The following is a 23,867-nucleotide window of genomic DNA, read 5'->3' on the forward strand; positions in this document are numbered from 1 at the left end:
TTCAGGCATTTGGAAATTGTTCCCAAGGATGAACCAGACTTGTGGAGGTCTACAAGGTCTTGGCTGATTTCTTTTGATTTTCCCATGATGCCAAGCAAAGAGGCACTGAGTTTGAAGGTAGGCCTTGAAATACATCCACAGGTACACCTCCAATTGACTCAAATGATGTCAATTAGCCTATCAGAAGCATCTAAAGCCATGACATAATTTTAAAAAATGTTCCAGGCTGTTTAAAGGCACAGTCAACTTAGTGTATGTGAACTTCTGACCCACTGGAATTGTGATACAGTAAATTATAAGTGAAATAATCTGTCTGTAAACAATTGTTGGAAAAATTACTTGTGTCATGCACAAAGTAGATGTCCTAACCGACTTGCCAAAACTATAGTTTGTTAACAAGAAATTTGTGGAGTGGTTGAAAAACGAGTTTTAATGACTCCAACCTAACTGTATGTCAATTTCCTACTTCAACTGTATGCCTAGGTCCAATCATTTAGAAATGTAGATTAGGTACCTTGATCTTGGAATAGCCACGTCACCCTTTTAGGACCGGGAGGAAGCCATGCATGCATCCCAAATGGCATCCTATTCCCTATGTAGTGCACTATATTGCTCTGGTGCCACTGCCCATGCTAATAACGTGGAGAGGAACGTTAATACCCAGGTAATTACGGATGCTGTTAGTACCATTCCACAGCACATGAGGTTGTTAACTAAACGGATCAATGGAGGATGCAACACAGGTGCAGTGTCCCCAAATGAATCATAAACTCAGAGAGAACATTAGCTCCTTGGATAAAGACAACGTTAGTTCTAGTCAGCTAGGTTGCTTCCCAAATGGCACCCTTTTCCGTTCACAGTGCGCTACTTTTGATCAAAGCCCTATGGATATTGGTCAAAAGTAGTGCACTAAATAGGGAATAGGGTGCCATTTGGGACGTAAACCTAGTCATTTCAGCATGTGATTGAGAATATAAACTCAGTCATCCCCTTCACGCCAGCTGATGCATAGGGCAGCATATATAAAGACCTGGGGAAATGATGAGCTGAAATAGAAATATGCAGAGGTGTATGGCTATCAGCATTGGCAACAGGTTGTGTTTGGTAAATTATCCAACCCATCTCCTCTTTATTTCCATTCACATTAAAACAAATAGTGATGTGATGTCCACCAGTTCAGATTTAAAAACACACCCAGAAAGAGGAGCTGATGGGAGTACCATGAGGAGGAGGAGGAGGGAAGAGGGAGAGGTGGAGGAGGTGTAGAGACAGGGAGAGAAAGAGAGAGAGGGAGGGAGGGAGGGAGGGAGGGAGGGAGAGAGAGAGGGGTAAGAGTAGAAGCAGTAGGAAGAGGACTGCTACACCCGACACCCAGACAACAGATATCATGAATCTATTAAATGTAGCCTGCTATAGGTGGGAATGCTTGTGTGTGTGTGTGTGTGTGTGTGTGTGTGTGGGGGGGGGATTGATTTGCACTTTTTGCACCAAAGTACGTTCATTTCTAGGAGACAGAACGTGTCTCCTTCCTGAGCGGTATGACGGCTGCGTGGTCCCATGGTGTTTATACTTGCGTACTATTGTTTGTACAGATGAACGTGGTACCTTCGGCGTTTGGAAATTGTTCCCAAGGATGAACCAGACTTGTGGAGGTGTACAATTTTTTAAGGTAGGCCTTGAAATACATCCACAGGTACACCTCCAATTGACTCAAATTATGTCAATTAGCCTATCAGAAGCTTCTAAAGTCATGACATAATTTTCGAAACATTTCCAAGCTGTTTAAAGGCACAGTCAACTTAGTGTATGTAAACTTCTGACCCACTGGAATTGTGATACAGTGAATGATAAGTGAAATAATCTGTCTGTAAACAATTGTTGGAAAAATTACTTGTGTCATGCACAAAGTATTCCAGTGGGTAAATGATGTCCTAACCGACTTGCCAAAACTATAGTTTGTAACAAGACATTTGTGGAGTGGTTGAAAATCGAGTTTTAATGACTCCAACCTCGGTATATGTAATCTTCTGACTTCAACTGTACAGACATAAACACACACACACACACACACACACACGGGCATGCACACACACACACGGACATGCACACACACACACACACAGACACACACACACACACGGGCATGCACACACGCACACGGGCATGCACACACACACACACACACACACACACACACACACACACACACACACACACACACACACACACACACACACACACACACACACACACACACACACACACGCACACACACACACACACACACGCACACACACACACGGGCATGCACACACACACACGGGCATGCACACACGCACACGGGCATGCACACACACACACACACACACACTCATGGGCACACACACAGGCAAGCACACACACACACGGGCCATTTCCGTCAGAAAGAGGAGAATTAGCGATGAGTTTTTCTGTCTGTCTCTGGGTCTGTAGCTTTGCTAACAGAGGACCAGACCCACCAGGCCCATAACAAAGAGACCACTTAGGAGGCCAGACACAGATGGCATTGTGGGTCCAGCCGTCACAGTCAGTACCCCCTGTCATCGCCGTCGCCCAGTGACACTGACAGACCTGAGTCGTGTTCAGCAGGGCACACTTTAGGAAACATTTTGCAACAAAAATCTGTATTCTTATTGGACAAGTTTAACAAGGCCTGTGCTTGTTACTCCATTTCAAAACGTTTCCTCCCTACTGAACACAGCCCCAGTATATCTCTGTTCGTAACACAGTGTAGAATGATCAGCAGGAACACAAGATGTCCAGAGAGTAGCGGCCAGTCTGATTAGACTAATTAATGGATACTGTATCTACTCTCCACATCTCCCAATAAAGAAACCACTCTCCTTCCTCCTACCTTCCTCTGTGACCTTCACAACATGTCCGTTCTTATCTCCAGTCTCACTGAAACAACCGTACAAAGTGAATCTACCATTTTGATTGGATTCCAGGGTTTACATGATTAGCATACTAAGGCTGGTGAAGGGATCTGAGGTCGTAAAATTCTAATTCAACAACAGTATTAAAGAAGTACTACAATAATCTCAGTGAAGTGGGACATCTGCTGGGCAAAATGGTGAACTACACTTAAAATGTAACAGCCAAGAGTTTGCATAGGCCTTTACCCCTATCTCTGTCTCTGGTACTGAAAGGAAACCCAGAAGGAAATAGGCTACACATGAGGAGAGGTTGTAAAACTATAGAGACTTCTAGCCACTGGCAGGTCCTAGGTAGGGGGTGAAGATACTGTGTTGATGATGAAGCCATAGCAGCTCTCTGCGATCTGAAGCCAATACTAAAACACAGAGAATCCTGTCCAGATTAGCCCACCCTCAGCATTCCTCTTTATTCCAACTCTCTAACAGCACACAGACATTGGTCATTCCTGCACCCTGTAACTCAACACTTTAACAAGGCAATTACAGCTAGTCTCACACAGACAGAGACCTGAGCACCTATCAACCAATCAATCAAATGTATTTATAAAGTCCTTTTTACATCAGCCGATGTCACAAAGTGCTATACAGAAACCCAGCCTTTAACCCCAAACAGCAAGCAATGCAGATGTAGAAGCACTGTGGCACAAGATGCTTGGAAAAACTCCCTAGAAATGCAAGAACCTAGGAAGAAACCTAGAGAGGAACCAGGCTCTGAGGGGTGGCCAGTCCGCTTCTGGCTGTGCCGGGTGGAGATAATAACAGTACATGGCCAACATGTTCAAACGTTCATAGATGACCATAGATCACAGTGGTTGTAGAGGGTGCAACAGGTCAGCACCTCAGGAGTAAATGTTAATTGGCTTTTCATAGCTGAGCATTCAGAGTTTGAGAAAGCAGGTAGAGAGAGACAGTCGAAAACAGCAGGTCAGGGACAAGGTAGCACGTCCGGTGAACAAGTCAGGGTTCCATAGCCACAGGCAGAACAGTTGAAACTGGAGCAGCAGCACAACCAGGTGGACTGGGGACAGCAAGGAGTCATCAAGCCAGTTAGTCCTGAGGCATGGTCCTAGGGCTCAGGTCCTCCGGGAGGGGAGGGAGAGAGAGAGAGTATTAGAGAGAGCATACTTAAATTCACACAGGACACCGGATAAAACAGGAGAATTACAGCAGATATAACAGACTGACCCTAGCCCCCTGAAAATCTATTGCAGCGTAGATACTGGAGGCGGAGACAGGAGGGGTCGCATCTGTCTTTTCACAGGTATGCTAATAAGTCCAACCCTGCAACGGCCAGATAAGATGCTAATGACCTGAATTAGGCCTGGCATTAGAGAATGAAACTGCACACCTTGCAGTGGAGGTAGACGTTATAACAATGGATGTATATTATGGAGCAAGACAGCAATAGGGAAGGGAAGGTTGATTGGTCAAATGCACATGACACATACAGACAGTGAGGATGGTAGACCTCTACTGGTTGAAGACAGGCTTGGTCAGATCACCACTTCACAGTGAGGATGGTAGGCCTCCACCAGTGGAGGCTGCTGAGGGGAGGACGGCTAATACTAATGGCTGGAATGGAGCGAATGGAATGGAACTTAAAACTCTCCACCTTCTCCACTACTGTCCCGTCAATGTAGATAGGGGGCTGCTCCCTCTGCTGTTTCCTGAAGTCCACGATCATCTCCTTTGTTTTGTTGACATTGAGTGCGAGGTTATTTTCCTGACACCACACTCCGAGGGCCCTCACCTCCTCCCTGTAGGCTGTCTCATCGTTGTTGGTAATCAAGCCTACCACTGTAGTGTCGTCTGCAAACTTGATGATTGAGTTGGATGTGTGCATGGCCACGCAGTCGTGGGTGAACAGGGAGTACAGGAGAGGGCTGAGAACGCACCTTGTAGGGACCCAGTGTTGAGGATCAGCGGGGTGGAGATGTTGTTACCTACCCTCACCACCTGGGGGCGGCCCGTCAGGAAGTCCAGGACCCAGTTGCACAGGGCGAGGTCGAGACCCAGGGTCTCGAGCTTAATGACGAGTTTGGAGGGTACTATGGTGTTAAATGCTGAGCTGTAATCGATGAACAGCATTCTTACATAGGTATTCCTCTTGTCCAGATGGGTTAGGGCAGTGTGCAGTGTGATGGAGATTGCGTCGTCTGTGGACCTATTGGGGCGGTAAACAAATTGGAGTGGGTCTAGGGTGTCAGGTAGGGTGGAGGTGATATGGTCCTTGACTAGTCTCTCAAAGCACTTCATGATGACAGAAGTGAGTGCTACAGGGCGGTAGTCATTTAGCTCAGTTACCTTAGCTTTCTTGGGAACAGGAACAATGGTGGCCCTCTTGAAGCATGTGGGGACAGCAGACTGGAATAAGGATTGATTGAATATGTCTGTAAACACACCAGCCAGCTGGTCTGCGCATGCTCTGAGGACGCGGCCGGGGATGCCGTCTGGGCCTGCAGACTTGCGAGGGTTAACACGTTTAAATGTTTTACTCTCGTGAAGGAGAGCCCGCAGGTTTTGGCAGCAGGCCGTATCAGTGGCACTGTATTGTCCTCAAAGCGAGCAAAAAAGTTGTTTAGTCTGCGTGGGAGCAAGGCATCAGCTGGTTTTTCTTTTGTAATCCGTGATTGACTGTTGACCCTGCCACATACCTCTCGTGTTTGAGCCATTGAATTGCGACTCCACTTTGTCTCTATACTGACGCTTATGCCGGTGGCCTTCTATTCTAGTTACTGTATCATGCCGATGGCCTTCTATTCTAGTTACTGTAACATGCCGGTGGCCTTCTATTCTAGTTACTGTATCATGCCGGTGGCCTTCTATTCTAGTTACTGTAACATGCCGGTGACCTTCTATTCTAGTTACTGTATCATGCCGGTGGCCTTCTATTCTAGTTACTGTAAGATGCCGGTGGCCTTCTATTCTAGTTACTGTATCATGCCAGTGACCTTCTATTCTAGTTACTATAACATGCCGGTGGCCTTCTATTCTAGTTACTGTAACATGCCGGTGGCCTTCTATTCTAGTTACTGTAACATGCCAGTGACCTTCTATTCTAGTTACTGTAACATGCCAGTGACCTTCTATTCTAGTTACTGTAACATGCCGGTGACCTTCTATTCTAGTTACTGTAACATGCCGGTGACCTTCTATTCTAGTTACTGTAACATGCCGGTGACCTTCTATTCTAGTTACTGTAACATGCCAGTGACCTTCTATTCTAGTTACTATAACATGCCGGTGACCTTCTATTCTAGTTACTGTAACATGCTGGTGACCTTCTTTCTAGTTACTGTAACATGCTGGTGACCTTCTTTCTAGTTACTGTAACATGCTGATGACCTTCTATTTTAGTTACTGTAACATGCCGGTGACCTTCTATTCTAGTTACTGTAACATGCCAGTGACCTTCTATTCTAGTTACTATAACATGCCGGTGACCTTCTATTCTAGTTACTGTAACATGCCGGTGACCTTCTATTCTAGTTACTGTAACATGCTGGTGACCTTCTTTCTAGTTACTGTAACATGCTGATGACCTTCTATTTTAGTTACTGTAACATGCCGGGGATCTTCTATTCTAGTTACTGTAACATGCTGGTGACCTTCTTTCTAGTTACTGTAACATGCCGGGGATCTTCTATTCTAGTTACTGTAGCATGCCGGTGACCTATTCTAGTTACTGTAACATGCCAGTGACATTTGATTCTAGTTACTATAACATGCCGCTGACCTTCTATTCTAGTTACTGTAACATGCTGGTGACCTTCTTTCTAGTTACTGTAGCATTCCAGTGACCTTCTATTCTAGTTACTGTAGCATGCCGGTGACCTTCTATTCTAGTTACTGTAACATGCCGGTGACCTTCTATTCCAGTTACTGTAGCATGCCAGTGACCTTCTATTCTAGTTACTGTAACATGCCGGTGACCTTCTATTCTAGTTACTGTAGCATGCCGGTGACTTTCTATTCCAGTTACTGTAATGGTATGTGACATCACAAAGAAACTCATCTCCTCCTGTTTTTCTCCCTAAACCAGCTCTGTGACTCTAGCCCCGCCCTTCTACATGTCTTCCTTTTATTCCGACAACACCATTGGTCCATCTCATATGAGATCACCACTCTCTGACTAACAGTCTCATACCTCTGTCTTATACCTCATATCTCTGTGTGTCTGCTCTGTAGCTACATATCTCTCTGTGTGTCTTTGCTCTGTAGCTACATATCTCTCTGTGTGTCTTTGCTCTGCAGCTACATATCTCTCTGTGTGTCTTTGCTCTGCAGCTACATATCTCTCTGTGTACAGCATTCTTTCTGATTCTACCCATTTCTGTTTTCATCCATCTCTACCTCAACTTTTTCCTCTCAGTTGCCTCTCTCTATTCTCTCTGTCTCTCTCTCTCTCTCTCTTCCTCTTTCTCTGTCTCTCTTTGTAATAGTCTACATTCACCTCTGCTACCTGCGGTCTCACTATGAGTGGTAATCTGTGGACGGAGGAGCAGTTCAACTGTCCTGTATGCCTGGACCTCCCCAATGAGCCAGTCACCATCCCGTGTGGCCACAGCTACTGCATGGGCTGCATCAAGGACTACTGGAGCAAGGACGACCCTCGCTCCCCTGGAGTCTACAGCTGTCCCCAGTGCCGCCAGACATTCTGTCCCAAGCCCTCCTTGTCCAGGAACACCATGCTGGCAGAGGCCGTGGAGCAGCTCCGCAAGGGGGCCCTCACCACCTCCGCCAGGGAGTCCATCCGGAGCGCCCACCGTGCCAACACCATGGGTAGAGCCAAGGGAGGTTCCCGTGGTGGTGGTGTCAGCCAGCTGCCAGCCATGGCCGTGCCCTGTGACATGTGCCACGGCGCTGGAGACCAGCGGGCTGCGGTGAAGTCTTGCCTGGTCTGTATGGCGTCCTACTGTGAGGCCCACCTGAAACCGCATCAGACGAAAGCGGAGTTGAAAAAGCATGAGCTGATTGCGCCCACGGGCAAGCTGGCGCAGAAGATCTGTACCGAGCACAAGTACCTGCAGGAGTTCTACTGTCGTCAGTGCCAGATGTTTGTGTGCTGGCTGTGCACCAGTAACCAGCACAAGGACCATGAGACCAGCTCCACCAAGGCAGAGCGCACGGAGAGACAGGTAAGCCCTCAGACATACAGTGCATTCGGAAAGTATTCAAACCCCTTGATTTTTTCCACATTTTGTTACGTTACAGCCTTATTCTAAATTAGAATAATTTTTTTATATTCTCAAACAATATACAAACAATACCCCATAATGACAAAGCGAAAACAGGTTTTTAGGATTTTGTTCAAATCTATTCAAATATAAAAGTGAAATATCACATTTGCATAAGTATTCAGACCCTTTACTCAGTACTTTGTTGAAGCACATTTGGCAGCGATTACAGCCCTGAGTCTTCTTGGTTATGACGCTACAAGCTTGTCACACCTGCATTTCAGGAGTTTCTACTATTCTTCTCTGCAGATCGTCTCAAGCTCTGTCAGGTTGGATGGGGAGCGTCGCTGCACAGCTATTTTCAGGTCTCTCCAGAGATGTTCGATCAGGTTCAAGTCCGTGCTCTGGCTGGGCCACTCAAGGAAATTCATAGACATAAACTCTCCTGCGTTTTCTTGGCTGTGTGCTTAGGGTTGTTGTCCTGCTGGAAGATGAACCTTCACCCCAGTCTGAGGTCCTGAGCGCTCTGGAGCAGGTGTCATCAAGGATCTCTCTGTACTTTGCTCCGTTCATCTTTCCCTCGATCCTGACTAGTCTCCCAGTCCCTGCCGCTGAAAAACATCCCCACAGCATAATGCTGCCACCACTATGCTTCACCGTAGGGATGGTGCCAGGTTTCCTCCTGACATGACACTTGGCATTCAGGCAAAAGAGTTCAATCTTGGTTTCATCAGACCAGAGAATCTTGTTTCTCATGATCTAAGAGTCCTTTAGGTGCCTTTTGGCAAACTCCAAGCGGGCTGTCATGTGCCTTTTACTGAGGAGTGGGTTCCGTCTGGCCACTCTATCATAAAGGCCTGATTGGTGGAGTGCTGCAGAGATGGTTGTCCTTATGGAAGGTTCTCCCATCTCCACAGAAGAACTCTAAAGCTCTGTCAGAGTGACCATCTGGTTCTTGGTCACCTCCCTGACCAAGGCCCTTCTCCCCCGATTGCTCAGTTTGGCCGGGCGGCCAGCTCTAGGAAGAGTCTTGGTGGTTCTAAACTTCTTTCATTTCAGAATGATGGAGCCCACTGTGTTCTTGGGGATCTTCAATGCTGCAGACATTTTTTGGTACCCTTCCCCAGATCTGTGCCTTGACACAATCCTGTCTCGGAGCTCTACGGCCAATTCATTCGACCTAATGGCTTGGTCTTTGCTCTGACATGCACTATCAACTGTGGGACCTTATATAGACAGGTGTGTGCCTTTCCAAATCATGTCCAGTCAATTGAATTTACCACAGCTTGACACCAATCAAGTAGAAACATCTCAAGGATGATCAATGGAAACAGGATGCACTTGAGCTCAATTTTGAGTCTCATAGCAAAAGGTCTGAATACTTATGTAAATAAGGTATTTCAGTTTTTTTTGTAATACATTTGCAATAATGTCTAAAACCCTGTTTTCGCTTCGTCATTGTGCGGTATTGTGTGTAGATTGGTGAATAATTTGTATTTATTTAATCCATTTTAGAATAAGGCTGTAACGTAACAAAATGTGTAAAAAGTCAAGGGGTCTGAATACTTTCCGAATGTGCTGTACATGGGCACCACCATACCCACCCACTAATGTGATCAACTGCCTGGCACAAGACTGTGTTATCCCGCTGAACCAAAGGCTAGTCATTCGCTCTGGGAGCTAACGCAAGTCTTCAGGTCTCAGGCAACAAAACAACACCCAATCAGGTCCTGTGTGGCTCTGTATGCAAAGCCAAGGTTCGATTCCCGCTGGGGCCACACATACGGTACGCACACATGACCGTAAGTCAGTTTGGATGAAAGAGTTTACTAAATGGTATATATTATTATTATTATTATATTAATCAAACACACCATCAGGTACAGACTCACTCCACAAAAACATGTAAATCCAGTCTGATCAAAACATCCATACAGGTTGCTGGGCTGTCTATGTCCCATCACAGCTGATCTGGCCACACCTAGAAACTGCCTCTCATTCAGCCTTTGCTGTGGTGATTCATTAGAAGTGTGTGATTATGTAGTTGTCTTTGTGGGCCAGTGAGCATTCCAGACTGCATTCCAGTCCATTCAGGAATGAGTTGATGTGACTGTGACTGTGTTTTGCAGAAAGAGCTGGCTGAGGTGCAGACAGAGAATCATCAGAGACTGAAAGAAAGAGAAGGAGAGCTGAAAGACATGAAGAAGATGCTGGAGGCAACAAAGGTAAGGGCTTAGGACACACTACACTACACTATACCCCACTACACTACACCACACCACACTACACTATACCACACCCCACTCCACCCCACTACACTACACTATACCACACCCCACTCTACCACACTACACTACACTACACCACACCCCACTACACTACACCACACCACACTACACTATACCACACCCCACTACACTCCACCACACTACACTACACTACACCACACTACACTACACTACACTCCACCACACTACACTACACCCCACTACACTACACCACACTGCACCCCACTACTCTACACCCCACTACTCTACACCCCACTGCACCCCACTACACTATACCCCACCACACCCCACTACACCACACTGCACTACACCACACCGCACTACTATACACTACACTACACCCCACTACGCTATACCACACTACTATACACTACACCACAATACACCCCACTACACTCCACCACACTACACTACACCCCACTACACTACACCCCACTACACCACACTACACCCCACTACACTACACCACACTACACTACACCCCACTACACTACACCCCACTACACCACACCACACCCCACTACACTACACCACACTACACTACACCCCACTACACCACACCACACCCCACTACACTACACCACACTACACTACACCACAATACACTACACCGCACTACACCACACTACACCGCACTACACTACACCCCACTACACTACACCACACTACACCACACCACACCCCACTACACTACACCACACTACACTACACCACACCACACCCCACCACACTACACTACACCACACTACACTACACCACACTGCACCCCACTACACCCCACTACACCCCACTACACTACACCACACTACACTACACCCCACTACACTACACCACACTATACTACACCACACTACACCACACCACACCCCACTACACTACACCACACTACACTACACCCCACTACACCACACCACACCCCACTACACTACACCACACTACACTACACCACACTACACCACACCACACTGCACCCCACTACACTACACCACACCACACTACTCTACACCCCACCACTCTACACCACACCCCACCCCACTACACCACACCCCACTACACTCCACCACACTACACTACACTACACCACACCCCACTACACTACACTACACTCCACCACACTACACTACATCCCACTACTCTACACCCCACTACTCTACACCCCACTACACTATACCCCACCACACCCCACTACACCACACTGCACTACACCACACTGCACTACACCACACCGCACTACTATACACTACACTACACCCCACTACGCCCCACTACACCCCACTACACTCCACCACACTACACTACACCCCACTACACTACACCACACTACACCACACCCCACTACACTACACCACACTACACCCCACTACACTACACCACACTACACTACACCCCACTACACTACACCACACTACACTACACCCCACTACACTACACCCCACTACACTACACCCACACCCCACTACACTACACCCCACTACACTACACCACTACACCCCACTACACTACACCACACTACACTACACCCAACTACACCACACTACACCCCACTACACTACACCCCACTACACCACACCACACCCCACTACACTACACCACACTACACCCCACTACACTACACCACACTACACTACACCACACTGCACCCCACTACACCCCACTACACTACACCACACTACACTACACCCCACTACACTACACCACACTACACCACACCACACCCCACTACACTACACCACACTACACTACACCCCACTACACCACACCACACCCCACTACACTACACCACACTACTCCCCACTACACTACACCACACTACACCACACTGCACCCCACTACACTACACCACACCACACTACTCTACACCCCACCACACTACTCTACACCACACCCCACCACACCACACTACACTAGACTACACTCCACCCCACCCCACCACACTACTCTACACCCCACCACACCCCTCTACACCACACCCCACCCCACTACGCCCCACCACACTACACTACACTACTCTACACTACACTCCACCCCACCACACTACGCTACACTACACCACACTACTCTACACCACACCCCACCACACTACTCTACACCCCACCCCACCACACTACTCTACACCACACCCCACCCCACCCCACCACACTACACTACACCACACCCCACTACTCTACACCACACCACACTACTCTACACCACACCCCACCACACTACTCTACACCACACCCCACCACACTACTCTACACCACACCACACTACTCTACACCACACCCCACCACACTACGCCCCACCCCACCCCACTACACCACACTACACTACACTACTCTACACTACACTCCACCCCACCACACTACGCTACACTACACCCCACTACACTACGCTACACTACACCCCACTACACTACTCTACACTACACCCCACTACACTACACCCATTTTTACATTTGACATTTTAGTCATTTAGCAGACGCTCTTATCCAGAGCGACTTACAGTAGTGAATGCATACATTTCATACAATTTCATACTTTTTTTTTGTGTTCCTCAGTGAGTACCTTTCTATGCACCTCCATACAGTACCTGTGTGCGTATGTCTTCATACCTATGTTTGTGTCCCCAGCGCTCAGCAGACAGGGTGCATGATGACACAGCGACGGTGCTGTCGGAGCTCCAGCGCTCGGTGGAGAGGCTCCAGGAGCTGGTGGAGGGTGTGATGAACCAGGCTGGGCAGGAGAAAGTAAGCGAGGCCCAGGACGTGGTGGACAAGCTGGAGGCCGAGATCTCTGAGCTAAAGAGGAGAGACAAGGACATGAAGGAGGTGTTCCGCTGCGAAGACAACATCCACTTCCTAGAGGTAGGACACTTTTCTCTTTCTGTGACCCTTTTATATATTTTTGATTCAATTTAGCTGCATGCAGCTGGTTGATGGCCATATTGGACATGGCTGCCAGGGGGTGAAAGACCACATCTGGGATGGGTCAATAGTTAAAAAGCAGCAGTGCTCTAGTCATGTTTGAAATGTGCTGCTTCTATCACAAAAGGCATTATTTCTTAAATGACGTGTCTTCTCTTCCTGTCGTTGCCTTTCTTTCTGTCTTCATTTCTCCATCTCTGCCCTCTTCCATCCCATCCTCTTCTCCTCATTCTCCTCCTCCTCCTGTGAGCCGCCCTCCAGACCTGTGAGTCTCTGTGCAGCCCGTTTGAGTGTAATGATCTGTCGTGTGTGGTGGCCAATCCAGAGGCTACGTTTGAGCCTGTACGTGAAGCCATCCTGAACCTACGGGAGAGAGTGGAGGACATGTGCAACGTGGAACTGGGCAAGATCACCAAGACAGGTGTGTCAGAGTGGAGGACACGCATACTACACACACACACACACACATTGACTCACACACACACACACATTGACTCACACACACACACATACACACACACACACACACACACACACACACACACACACACACACACACACACACACACACACACACACACACACACACACACACACACACACACACACACACACACAGGGCACTACTAGCAGAGCTCTCCATTACCTTGTTCACTATAAATATTGTCATAAAGACAGTGTGGAAAAAATACTCTATGTTATAGACTGATATCGGTAGATCAATACAATGTCAATATGTTAATAAACTGTTATTTCTCATCCTTCTCTTCAGTGAATGATACAACACTGTTCACCTTAGGAGACAAAGGTGAGTTCTGTTCCAGAGGATGTCTCTAGCTCTGGTCCAGGGTGTTCTGTGGGGCTTGAAGAAGGCTCAGCATAAGCAAGCCGCTCGTAATGCCCTGGACCAGAGCTAGAAGCCATCGATTACCAATAAACATTTAAATCGTGGATTGACAGACTGTACTTACTCACTGCACTGTTTCCCATCATAGCAAAACAAAATGGCGGCCAGAAGACGGGAGGGTTCAGGAGTTGTGAGTAGTTTCTCCCATTTCTTTATTGGTAGTGTGAGTTAGACTTTAATAATTCACTGAGATTGTGAACTAATCTGAATTGGACATTTTAGTCAACAGCAAATAATGTGAGGAATGGCAATATTTCATTTCCGCAGTGCAAATGCTTTCTACTCAGTGTCTGTTCCTTTTGGTGCTGGTCTTTTCACTTCTCTAGTTGAGTGATTGGTCATCGTCATTAACTGTGCAGTTTGGATATGAAATACGTAACCTGAAATAATGATTTATTGTTCCTGATGAAGTATCGTCATAGTCAGGTTTTTAATAGTTAAACAGTATGTTTTTAATGGTTAAACAGTATGTTTTTAATGGTGAGCGTTGCGCCTTTTTCTTTTCAATGACTATTCCACAGTGTTTTCTGGTCTGGGATCCAAAACAACAACAAACAACATCCGTCCTGCAGGTATGTACTGTAGCGACTGTTTCCTGTATCGCTTTAACATGTGGTTTGTGATAGGTCATTGAATGACACATAATGATGTGTACGTTCGTCGTCGTGTTTCAGCTCCCACACCGACTGTCTCCGTGGCGGTTCGAGGTCCTAACTCACGTGGTAGGGTGATGTCATGTGGCTAGTTTCATCACAAATCTCACTATGACGATCATGATCAAACATTAGATCAGCTTAATCATGTCTCCTTCTGTAGGTGTAGGCCTGCGCTCTCAAGATGTTAGGAGCAGAGAGGAACCACGAGGTCAGACGTGTGTGTGTGTGTGTGTGTGTGTGTGTGTGTGTGCGCGCGCAAAGGGGTTTAAACTATCTTCTACCTCTTTCCTTTAGCTGACAGAGACAGGCCGAGGAGAGAGGAGAGAAAACCAGGTAACACACACACAGAAAAGGCCAGAATTTCTTTGTGAACATAACCAGTTCCACAGGTTGGCCTGCCTCACAAGAGGAACATTTCCTTATCATCTGTGTATGGTCCTTCTTCCTGTCTCCTCCATCTGTACTGTGTCACATCCTGAACCTCTTAAGAATAACTGCAGATATCAGTTCCATAAATGTATCTCTGACCACCTCCCTAAGGTGGTCTTGACCAATACTACAAATTCAGTCATCATTAGAGTGTTTATGAAATCGACTCAACTGCCTCGCTTTTCCTCTCATTCTCTCTCTATGCAATCAGAAAGGCGTCCGGATACATAGGTTTGGTTTGATCCTAGCAAAACCTGGATAGGTGAAGCGAACGTCTGTGCTCACATACTCCCTCATGATCGTCACTTAAAAAATGAGAAAAAGCGTCAATATTACTGTTGTTTGTCCCTCTTGAAGCACCGTAGCAACATACCCAGTAATATTTTCTCAAAGTAGTCTGAATTAATCTAAGATAAATCAAGAAATCTGTTATTCATTTTGATGTTTTTGCCAATGAGGTCTTAGTCACATCAATAAGATGTTTGGTGCAGTATTTCTCAAGTGAAAAAAATCTGCATGAAAACTAGTCATCTCTTGTTGAATGACAAACACTTAATTGAAGAATCCCGTCTATAGTTCCCACTCTTACTAGGAGTAGTCCTGTTGACCAATCTCTGACGAAGGGCCGTATAGACTTTCGCTACCGAACTTCCACTTGCCTCTAGAAAAAATGTAGTGTATGCGAACAGCCAGGTAAACACCTGGCGAACACCAAAATCAACCAAAATGTCACAAAAATGTTTCATAATATATGATTGAACTGTTTCGACTGGGAAGCACGCGACAGACTTTAAGCTTACCGTATGTTTTGTAGTCGAAACAGTTTAAGCATTTATTATGATGAAACGTTGTGGCGTTTTGGTTCGGCAACACAACATTTTTCCTTGAGGGAAGTCGATGTTCGTTAGTCCGAAGTCTACGCCCCTTCGTCGGTGATTGGTCAACAGTATTACTGGACTAGGTACTGCTCCTAGTAGGAGTGGGAGCAATGAACGGGATTATTTGCTGGCTAGTTTTAATGCACATTTTTTCACTTGAGAAATACCGCACCAAACATTTTAGTTAGATGTAAAATTGCGCGACTAGGACCTCCTTGGCAAAAAACATCAAAAATAATTAAAGATTTCTTGATTTATCTTTATTATTTTCTTCTATTTTGAGGAAGTGTTACTGGGTATGTTGTTGCTACAGTGGCTCAAGCGGGACAAAACAGTAATACTGAGATTTTTCAAGCAAAGGTCGTTTCAACAGATGTTCGTTTCACCTAGCTGAGTTCTGCTAGAAGCAAACCGAACCTATGTATGTGGACGCCTCTAGACTCATCAAGCCATGCTCACCCAGTAATACCTCTCGTTTCTCCACAGCCAGAGAGGCAGCCCCCAGACCAAGCACCAGATCTAGTCCCACTCAGAGCCGGAGAAAGCCAGCCAGAAATAGCCCTACCCAAAGTCGAAGAGAGACGCGCAGACGCAGTCCCAGTCCAAGTCCAAGTCGTAGAGAGCCAGCCAGTCCCAGCCCTACTCCAAGTCGTAGAGAGCCAGCCAGTCCCAGCCCTACTCCAAGTCGTAGAGAGCCAGCCAGACCCAGTCACACTCCAAGTCGTAGAGAGCCAGCCAGACCCAGCCCGAGAGAGACACCCAGACCAGAACCCACCACCACCCCTACCCCCGGTGCTGTTACCAAAGCCACCCCAGCCTCAGGAGCTTTCAGCCGGATGGGCTCCATAGCAAGTCTCTTCCGCTCCCATCGACGTGCCACACCGGCACCTGGGCCAGTCAACAACAACACTGGTGGAATTAACCAATGTGAGTCCCGACCAGAGAGAATGATTGTGGCCTCTAGTCGCCAAAAGACCGTATTAGCACGGGCAGCGCCATTGAGGGCTTCACCATTTTAATGTAGTCAACTGGGTGGCTTCCAACTTCACTGGATAATCCCTCCTGGTGACATTCTTGGAGTCATGACAAAGGGGCATCAGGAGGGGTCAGCCAATCGTGAAAATGGAAATTGCCTCAATGGCGCTGCCCATGCTGTCACAGACTCTATAATGGCACAGATACAAAGATGAGTCCTCTATATATCTCTATGGTCCCGACCCTCAACGCTTTAACCCCATCAGAGGTCATACACCCTGGTCTTACTAGCCTTTCACCAGTGTAGACACTGTATAATGTACCTCAAAATGTACCTTGCAGGTGCCACAGCACATTGTTTGAAAATCATGTCTATAAACATCATACTGTTTTGACAGGGGGGATGGGTGCACTGACTGAATCCCAACCAGAAGTGAATACCAGCCTTTTCCTGGATCCACTGACCCCTGACCCCATCATGAATCAGATGCCAGCTTTCCCTGCATGTGAGTCATCATTTATTCCTTTTCTCCAGTTCTTCCTCTCCACATCTGAGGAAAGCATATTGCCCTATATTTACAGTTACCCTTGTGATCAGTGGTGTAAAGTACTTAAGTAAAAATACTTTAAAGTACTACTTAAGTAGTTTCTTGGAGTATCTGTACTATACTATTTATATTTTTGACAACTTTTACTTTACTACATTCCTAAAGAAAATAATGTCCTTTTTACTCCATACATTTTAACTGACATCCAAAAGTACTTATTTTTTCAATGCTTAGCAGGACAGGAAAATGGTCCAATTCACACACTTATAAAGAGAACACGTGGTCATCCCTACTGCCTCTGATCTGACGGACTCACTAAACACATATGCATCTTTTGTAAATTATGTCTCCGTGTTGGAATGTGCCCCTGGCTATATGTACATTTTAGAAACTAGAAAATGGTGCTGTCTGCTTTGCTTAATATAAGGAATTTGAAATTCTTAATACTTTTACTTTTGATACTTAATTATATTTAGAACCAAATACTTCTAGACTTTTACTCAAGTAGTATTTTACTGGGTGCCTTTCACTTTTACTGGAGTAACTTTCTATCAATGTATCTACTGTATACTTTTACTCAAGTTGGGTACTTTTTCCACCACTGGTTGTGATCCTCTCCCCTCATACTGCCTGTCTTCGTCTCCTGTAGTGAGGGAGATAGACATCTCTAGCATCCAGGCCCCAGAGCCCAGGAGCAGAGAGGAGTTCCTGCAGTGTGAGTATAGAACAGCTAAACATATACACAGATACAGCCTGTTCCAGTTAGCTCCCTACCCTGTCGCCTTGGCCCTCATCCTTCCATGTTTGCAGATATGAAGGGAAAGGTATAAGCAGTGTAGCACCCACCATATTGATTCCAACTTTCAGATCTGAAAACTTCAGAAGTTTTGGGCCAAAGGGAAGGAGTACTCACAACAGCCGACTACCAAATCTGCAAAGTCCTTATCCCCACACTTTAACTATTCATCCATCCCTCCACTCTCCCCTCCCCCAGATGCCTGTACCCTGACCCTAGACACGAGGACAGCCCACCGACGTCTGAGCCTGTCGGAGGGTAACACCAAGGCCACCCTACAGGGGGCAGGGCAGCCTACCCAGACTGCCCCCAACGCTTCGACGGCTGGACCCAGGTGCTGTGCCAGGCCCCCCTGTCCGCCCAGCGTTGTTACTGGGAGGTGGATTGGCGGGGGAAGGGGTCATCAATGGGCGTAGCTTATGGAGCCCTGAGCAGGAAGGGGGCGGACGCCAGGGCGGGGCTTGGCTACAATGCCCAATCATGGAGCCTGGAGCTGTCGGATACGTGTTGCACGGCAATGCATGACAATGAGAAGAGGGATATCCCGGTGACGTACTCGCCGCGTCTGGGGTTGTTCCTGGACCTCAATGTGGGCACCCTGGCGTTCTATAGCGTGGCGGAGAGCATGGCGCACCTGCACACGTTCCGCGCCAACTTTACACAGCCACTGTATGCAGCCTTCGGGGTGGGGAGTGGGGTTGGTGTTGGACTGGACTTTGCTCTGGGTCAGTTCAGCCAGACATCTGACAGCATCAAGATCTGCCCCATGTGATGTGACCTACGACCTCTGTATAGATCTGCCCCGTGTGATGTGACCTACGACATCTGTATAGACCTGCCCCGTGTGACGAGACCTACGACCTCTGTATAGACCTGCCCCATGTGATGTGATCTACGACCTCTGATCCCCATCTGCTATCACCGCTTTATATGACATAATTTAACAAGAATTAGTTTGTTTCCTAAACATTTACATAACAGCCCAAATGCTGCCCTTCTGACAAACAAATGATGTACAAAAACGAATAGAAGACTGAACTGACAAATGGTGTGGGGTGTAGTGTGTATGTACACACACACGTCCTTTAGTTATAAGACAATAAATAGAAGACAACCAAATTATTTCTCATGTCCTTTATTAAAACAAAAGCACCAAAAAGGTAATCTTGGGTATTTTATGAAGCATGGAGGAGAGGCGCCAGGTCGAAAACCAATAATGAACACTTCCAACGACACAGAGCCCATAAGGACCTCCACCATCACCCATCAGCTACATTCAATAGAGCCAACGATATGAGTCATAGAACTAGATTCAATAGAACGAACAGTGTCTTCACCCCTCTCCTCCTATACCTCCCCCATAGCAGAAACCCTAGTATAAAACTGATGCCCTTTCCTCGTGGTTACATAGGTAATAGGTATTACAACACACACACAAGCCAACACAAAGCATTTCACTGTATTTAAAAATGAGTTTTGGTTTGCACTGATATACAGTTTTAAAAACATGACAGCTTGGATTCCCTTTTCAATGGTTCATCACACAATGGAGGCACAACAAAAAAAAATGTCTACATGAAATGCTAAATAACTTATTACCTTTGATAATAATACAGTATTTGATGCTATAACCTAGTCTAAATTTCAATATTTGTCACTAATAATATTTCCTAACTAGTGATCTCTGTAAATCAGGTTAAAAAGTGCAGTACATGAGTGGGATAGGTCAGATGGACGGACGGACGGTAAGAAAAGAGGTATAGCAGGGACGTCTGAGGGTCACACCAGGGGTCAAGTATGGGTCAAAGGGTCACACACTAGTCTAGCTAGCTTGAAATACAGAACCTGTTTAGCTAGCATTCCACTTCATGTACTCTGTGTCATGTGAACACTGGAGTGGAATGAGAACACAGACTGGTACCCAGGCTCTAGTCTAGCCCCTCCCCACTCCAGTAGACCTGAAAGGAATAACAATATGGGATTTCTTTGACCTTGACCTCTGATAGGCTAGCTGGAATTTCCCCATATTGCTTAGGCTCTGCCGCTATACCCATCAAGTCCTTTCAGATTTAAAATAAACAGCATTACAGGGGAAGGTACTAAAGGCCGTTAGTCTCATAGCTGTTCAATATCACACAACACCATGTTGCCCTCTACTGGCCGCTGAGTGAATAGAGTACCTTTTAAGACCATAACCACAGTAGTAGTGAACCATGCATTAGATGAGACTCAGAGCTAACCTGGATTAAAACATAGTACACCCACTACTACCTAGGATGCTGATGGCTCCCCGTTTGGGACCAAACCTCTTGTACCAGGGGCATGTTGAGGAGGTAAACGTTGTGGAACATTACGTGATTCCTCATGTCAGAGGCATAGTTGTTCTGCATATATTTCTACTGGAACATTCCACAACGGTGTGCCCTAATGAACGCAGACCTGAGCCATGGGCCTGAGATAAGGGACTGTTCCTCAGCGGAGCTGTTTGGACCTGTGCTGTTAAAAAGCCTCTCCAGCGACTACCATGTTCTCCGTTTCCAGTCAATAACCATGTAACCTTCCATCCCAAATTGACCCCTAAGCCCTATGCACTTGTGGGGAGTCTGTCAGGATTTGACAGGTGTAAGCAATTTGGTAATAAATCTACCTTGCCCTCTGATAGGCTAGGTGGAAGTATCACCATATTGGTTATACCAATCAAATCCTCTCAGATCTCCACAAGCTGAGGAATAGTCCATCCCATCTGCATCCTAGCCTGGTTCCAATAGCGGTATGGCAAGACCGCACAAACAGATCTGGGACCAGGCTAACGGCATCCCAAACAAAACCTACCGATCCCACTAAGTGTCTAATAAAATATACACATGGCTTTAAAGCAAAAACACCCAAACAGAACAAACAGGCTTCTCCTTTAAGGCTTTACAACCTCTTCCTTATGAGAGACCTGATGGAGGAGCAGCCTCGGACCTGTCAGTCAGACCACTACAGCCAATCACGCTGCACGGCTGGGCCCTACCCACCCTCAGAGGGCCAGGTGCATGCTGGGACCTGTAGGCAAAGAAGTGTGTCGTTTTCAGGACACACCATGCATTTCAGACACTGGTTGTAGCCTATTACAATGCACAGAGAGAGTTGCCCCTGACGACAGCAAAGCAAAAGGATCATTGTGTTAGTAGTAACAGTGGGAAGGCTAGATTGTAGTTCCCTAGCAACGGGATGGCAGTAGTAAGGTGCATGGGCACCAGCCTGGTTCCTAAGAGAAGCTAAGGGGCGTAGCGAGGCCAGCTAGCGTATATACATGACAAACTGCTCTACTGCTTTTAAAAATGAACTTTAGAAAGCTATTCGATCAACCAGCCCCTAGACAGTGAGGCTCTGGAGGCTCAAGCTCTCTTCACACTGCTCTTCTCTCATCCCCCTCATCTCTGTCCTCCTCGTCTCTCTCCCTCATCTCTTTCTCTTGCTTGTTCTTCCTCTCCTTGACACCACAGTCAAAATTAATTCTGCCACTTCCCCTTTTTACCTCTTTTTCCCCTTCTTCCCCATCCCTATAACATTCTCAAGCCCTCATCAACTTACTTATTCCCTCTGTCATCTTCCCATCTTTTGAGCATCCAGAGCCTCACAGATGAATAACTACTGTAGCAGGAGCAGAGCGGAAGAGAGCAGGGAGAACATCTAGCTACAGCGCCCCTAGAGGGCTGGAGGGGGAAGGCAGGCAAGGCTAGGAACAGCTAATAAAGCCCTTTGCTGTCAAGCTAATTCTTTGAAAATGGCATACATACCGTGGCATTAATGCAAATTTCCATTTTTAACAATATTGTGCTTTTAAAAAGAATTTATAAAAAAAGGAGAGGGTCTTTTATTCCCACTTGTTTCCCTTTTCTTCGCTGAATATCAGTCTAAAAGAGATGCGGAGAAGGAGTGAGGCAGGGAGGGATGGAGGGGGGAAAGAGGGAGGAGAGAGGGTGTGGGCCCAAATGGTTCTGTTCAGTGCTGGCTCCCCTCCAAACCCTGCCTCCCTGTAGTGTCATAACTTCTTCAGCGTTTGAGTGAATGGAGTGGGGCGTGGGAGGTGGAGGCGGGCCTAGCGCGGACAGAGCGCTGCCCCTTCAGGTTGCCCCAGAGGGGCGGGGCGATGGCGAGGGAGGTGGGTGGATGAGGTGGGGCCTGGCCCGGATGATGGGAGGGGCTTCCCCGCGCCGCTCCAATCATAGCTGGGAGGCTCTGGTTCCGCCGCAGGCCGTCCAATAGGCTGCCTCCGCCTGTGGCTAGGAAGGTGGCCGAGTCCTGACGCCCCAGGCCCTCCGACAACGGCTCCGCCCCCTGGAGTACCTTGACCAATCCCAGCCGGCGTAGCCTCTCGACTAAGTTTACATTAATGGGGTGGGGTTTGGCTTTGGATTTGATTCTGGGGCCGTGGCTGAAGCTATGTGAGGCGGTGTCAGGGCTGGGGAGGTTGGGGCGATGGGTGCGGCCAAACTTCAGCCCATACACATCCTGGAGGAAGAGCTCGGCCGGACGCGATGCCAGGAAGTTGTCACAGGTGGCTGGCGCTGAGGCGCGGGACTCAAAGGGCACAGGCGAGGGGGTCGGCGAGTGGGACGGGGAGTTGGGGGGTGTGCTGGGGAGGAGACGCTGGGGGAGTGGGGCTTTAAGGTGAGAGGGAGGGGGGGCGTCGGCAGTGGAGAGGGAAGCAGAGATGCCCCTCTCCAGGACCAGCTTGGCCAGGCCACAGGGGGCGGGGGGACGTCGAGGGGGGAAGGAGTCCACCCCCAAACTTAGCCTGCAGGGGGTCACCGGGGTGCTGGGGCCTGTCCTCATGGAGCTGGGAGTGTACTCCGAGACAGAAGACTGACAGTGGGAACTGAGAGAGACAAGACAATGTTACCCCACACAGCCATGTCATAAACACTACAGCACAAACACACAACACCAATCACCTTCATAGTCGTGTGTGTGGTGTGTGTGTGTGTGTGTGTGTGTGTGTGTGTGTGTGTGTGTGTACCTGGAGGTAACCTGGGTGATGTCAGAGGGGTGCAGGATGCGGCAGGTTGTGAAGGTGTAGGTGGAAGACGTTGAACTCTGACATTTCCCCGGGTTATAAACTGAAGAGACAAAACACACCATTCAAACTTCCATCACAGACCAACAGCTTCCAATAACGACCCTTTTCAGTTTCTTATCTTGGGAAAGAAATATTGACACATTTGTACACAAATATTTTCTTTAAATGATGTAATCCGTAGTAAGGGGAAACAGCACCAGTGGCCGCTCCACCACGTTATGGTTGTTGTTGCTGAGCTGAGGCGCGTCGGGCAACATGGTGAAAC

General features: G+C 47.3%; 2 protein-coding genes across 6 annotated transcripts in view; one reads left to right on the forward strand and one right to left on the reverse strand.

The window, feature by feature from the left end:
• Positions 1 to 7,102: 7,102 nt before the first annotated feature.
• On the forward strand, positions 7,103 to 19,653 carry trim25l (tripartite motif containing 25, like). Of its 2 annotated transcripts, XM_045699376.1 has the most exons (14): positions 7,103 to 8,113; positions 10,282 to 10,377; positions 13,052 to 13,285; positions 13,607 to 13,766; positions 14,118 to 14,153; positions 14,341 to 14,382; positions 14,774 to 14,824; positions 14,927 to 14,974; positions 15,069 to 15,116; positions 15,203 to 15,241; positions 16,702 to 17,142; positions 17,589 to 17,696; positions 18,388 to 18,453; positions 18,733 to 19,653. In XM_045699376.1, exons 1-14 carry the CDS (start codon positions 7,451 to 7,453, stop codon positions 18,948 to 18,950), a joined length of 2,250 nt encoding a protein of 749 aa, XP_045555332.1. In that variant the 5' UTR covers positions 7,103 to 7,450; the 3' UTR covers positions 18,951 to 19,653. The 2 variants fall into 2 exon arrangements, with proteins under 2 accessions (XP_045555332.1, XP_045555333.1); XM_045699377.1 differs by lacking the exon at positions 15,203 to 15,241.
• LOC106573853 (trafficking kinesin-binding protein 2-like) overlaps positions 19,654 to 23,867 on the reverse strand; it is a 48,621-nt gene continuing 44,407 nt past the window's right edge. For all 4 annotated transcript variants that reach the window (XM_045699373.1, XM_045699372.1, XM_045699374.1 and 1 more), the window contains 2 exons: positions 23,543 to 23,642; positions 19,654 to 23,401 (listed from right to left, as the gene is read on the reverse strand). In XM_045699373.1, coding sequence (XP_045555329.1) covers positions 22,576 to 23,401; positions 23,543 to 23,642 — 926 coding nt within the window. In that variant the 3' untranslated portion in view covers positions 19,654 to 22,575. The remainder of the gene's footprint in view (positions 23,402 to 23,542; positions 23,643 to 23,867) is intronic.

The sequence above is a fragment of the Salmo salar genome, chromosome ssa17 (assembly GCF_905237065.1).
Source record: "Salmo salar chromosome ssa17, Ssal_v3.1, whole genome shotgun sequence".
Taxonomy (NCBI): domain Eukaryota; kingdom Metazoa; phylum Chordata; class Actinopteri; order Salmoniformes; family Salmonidae; genus Salmo; species Salmo salar.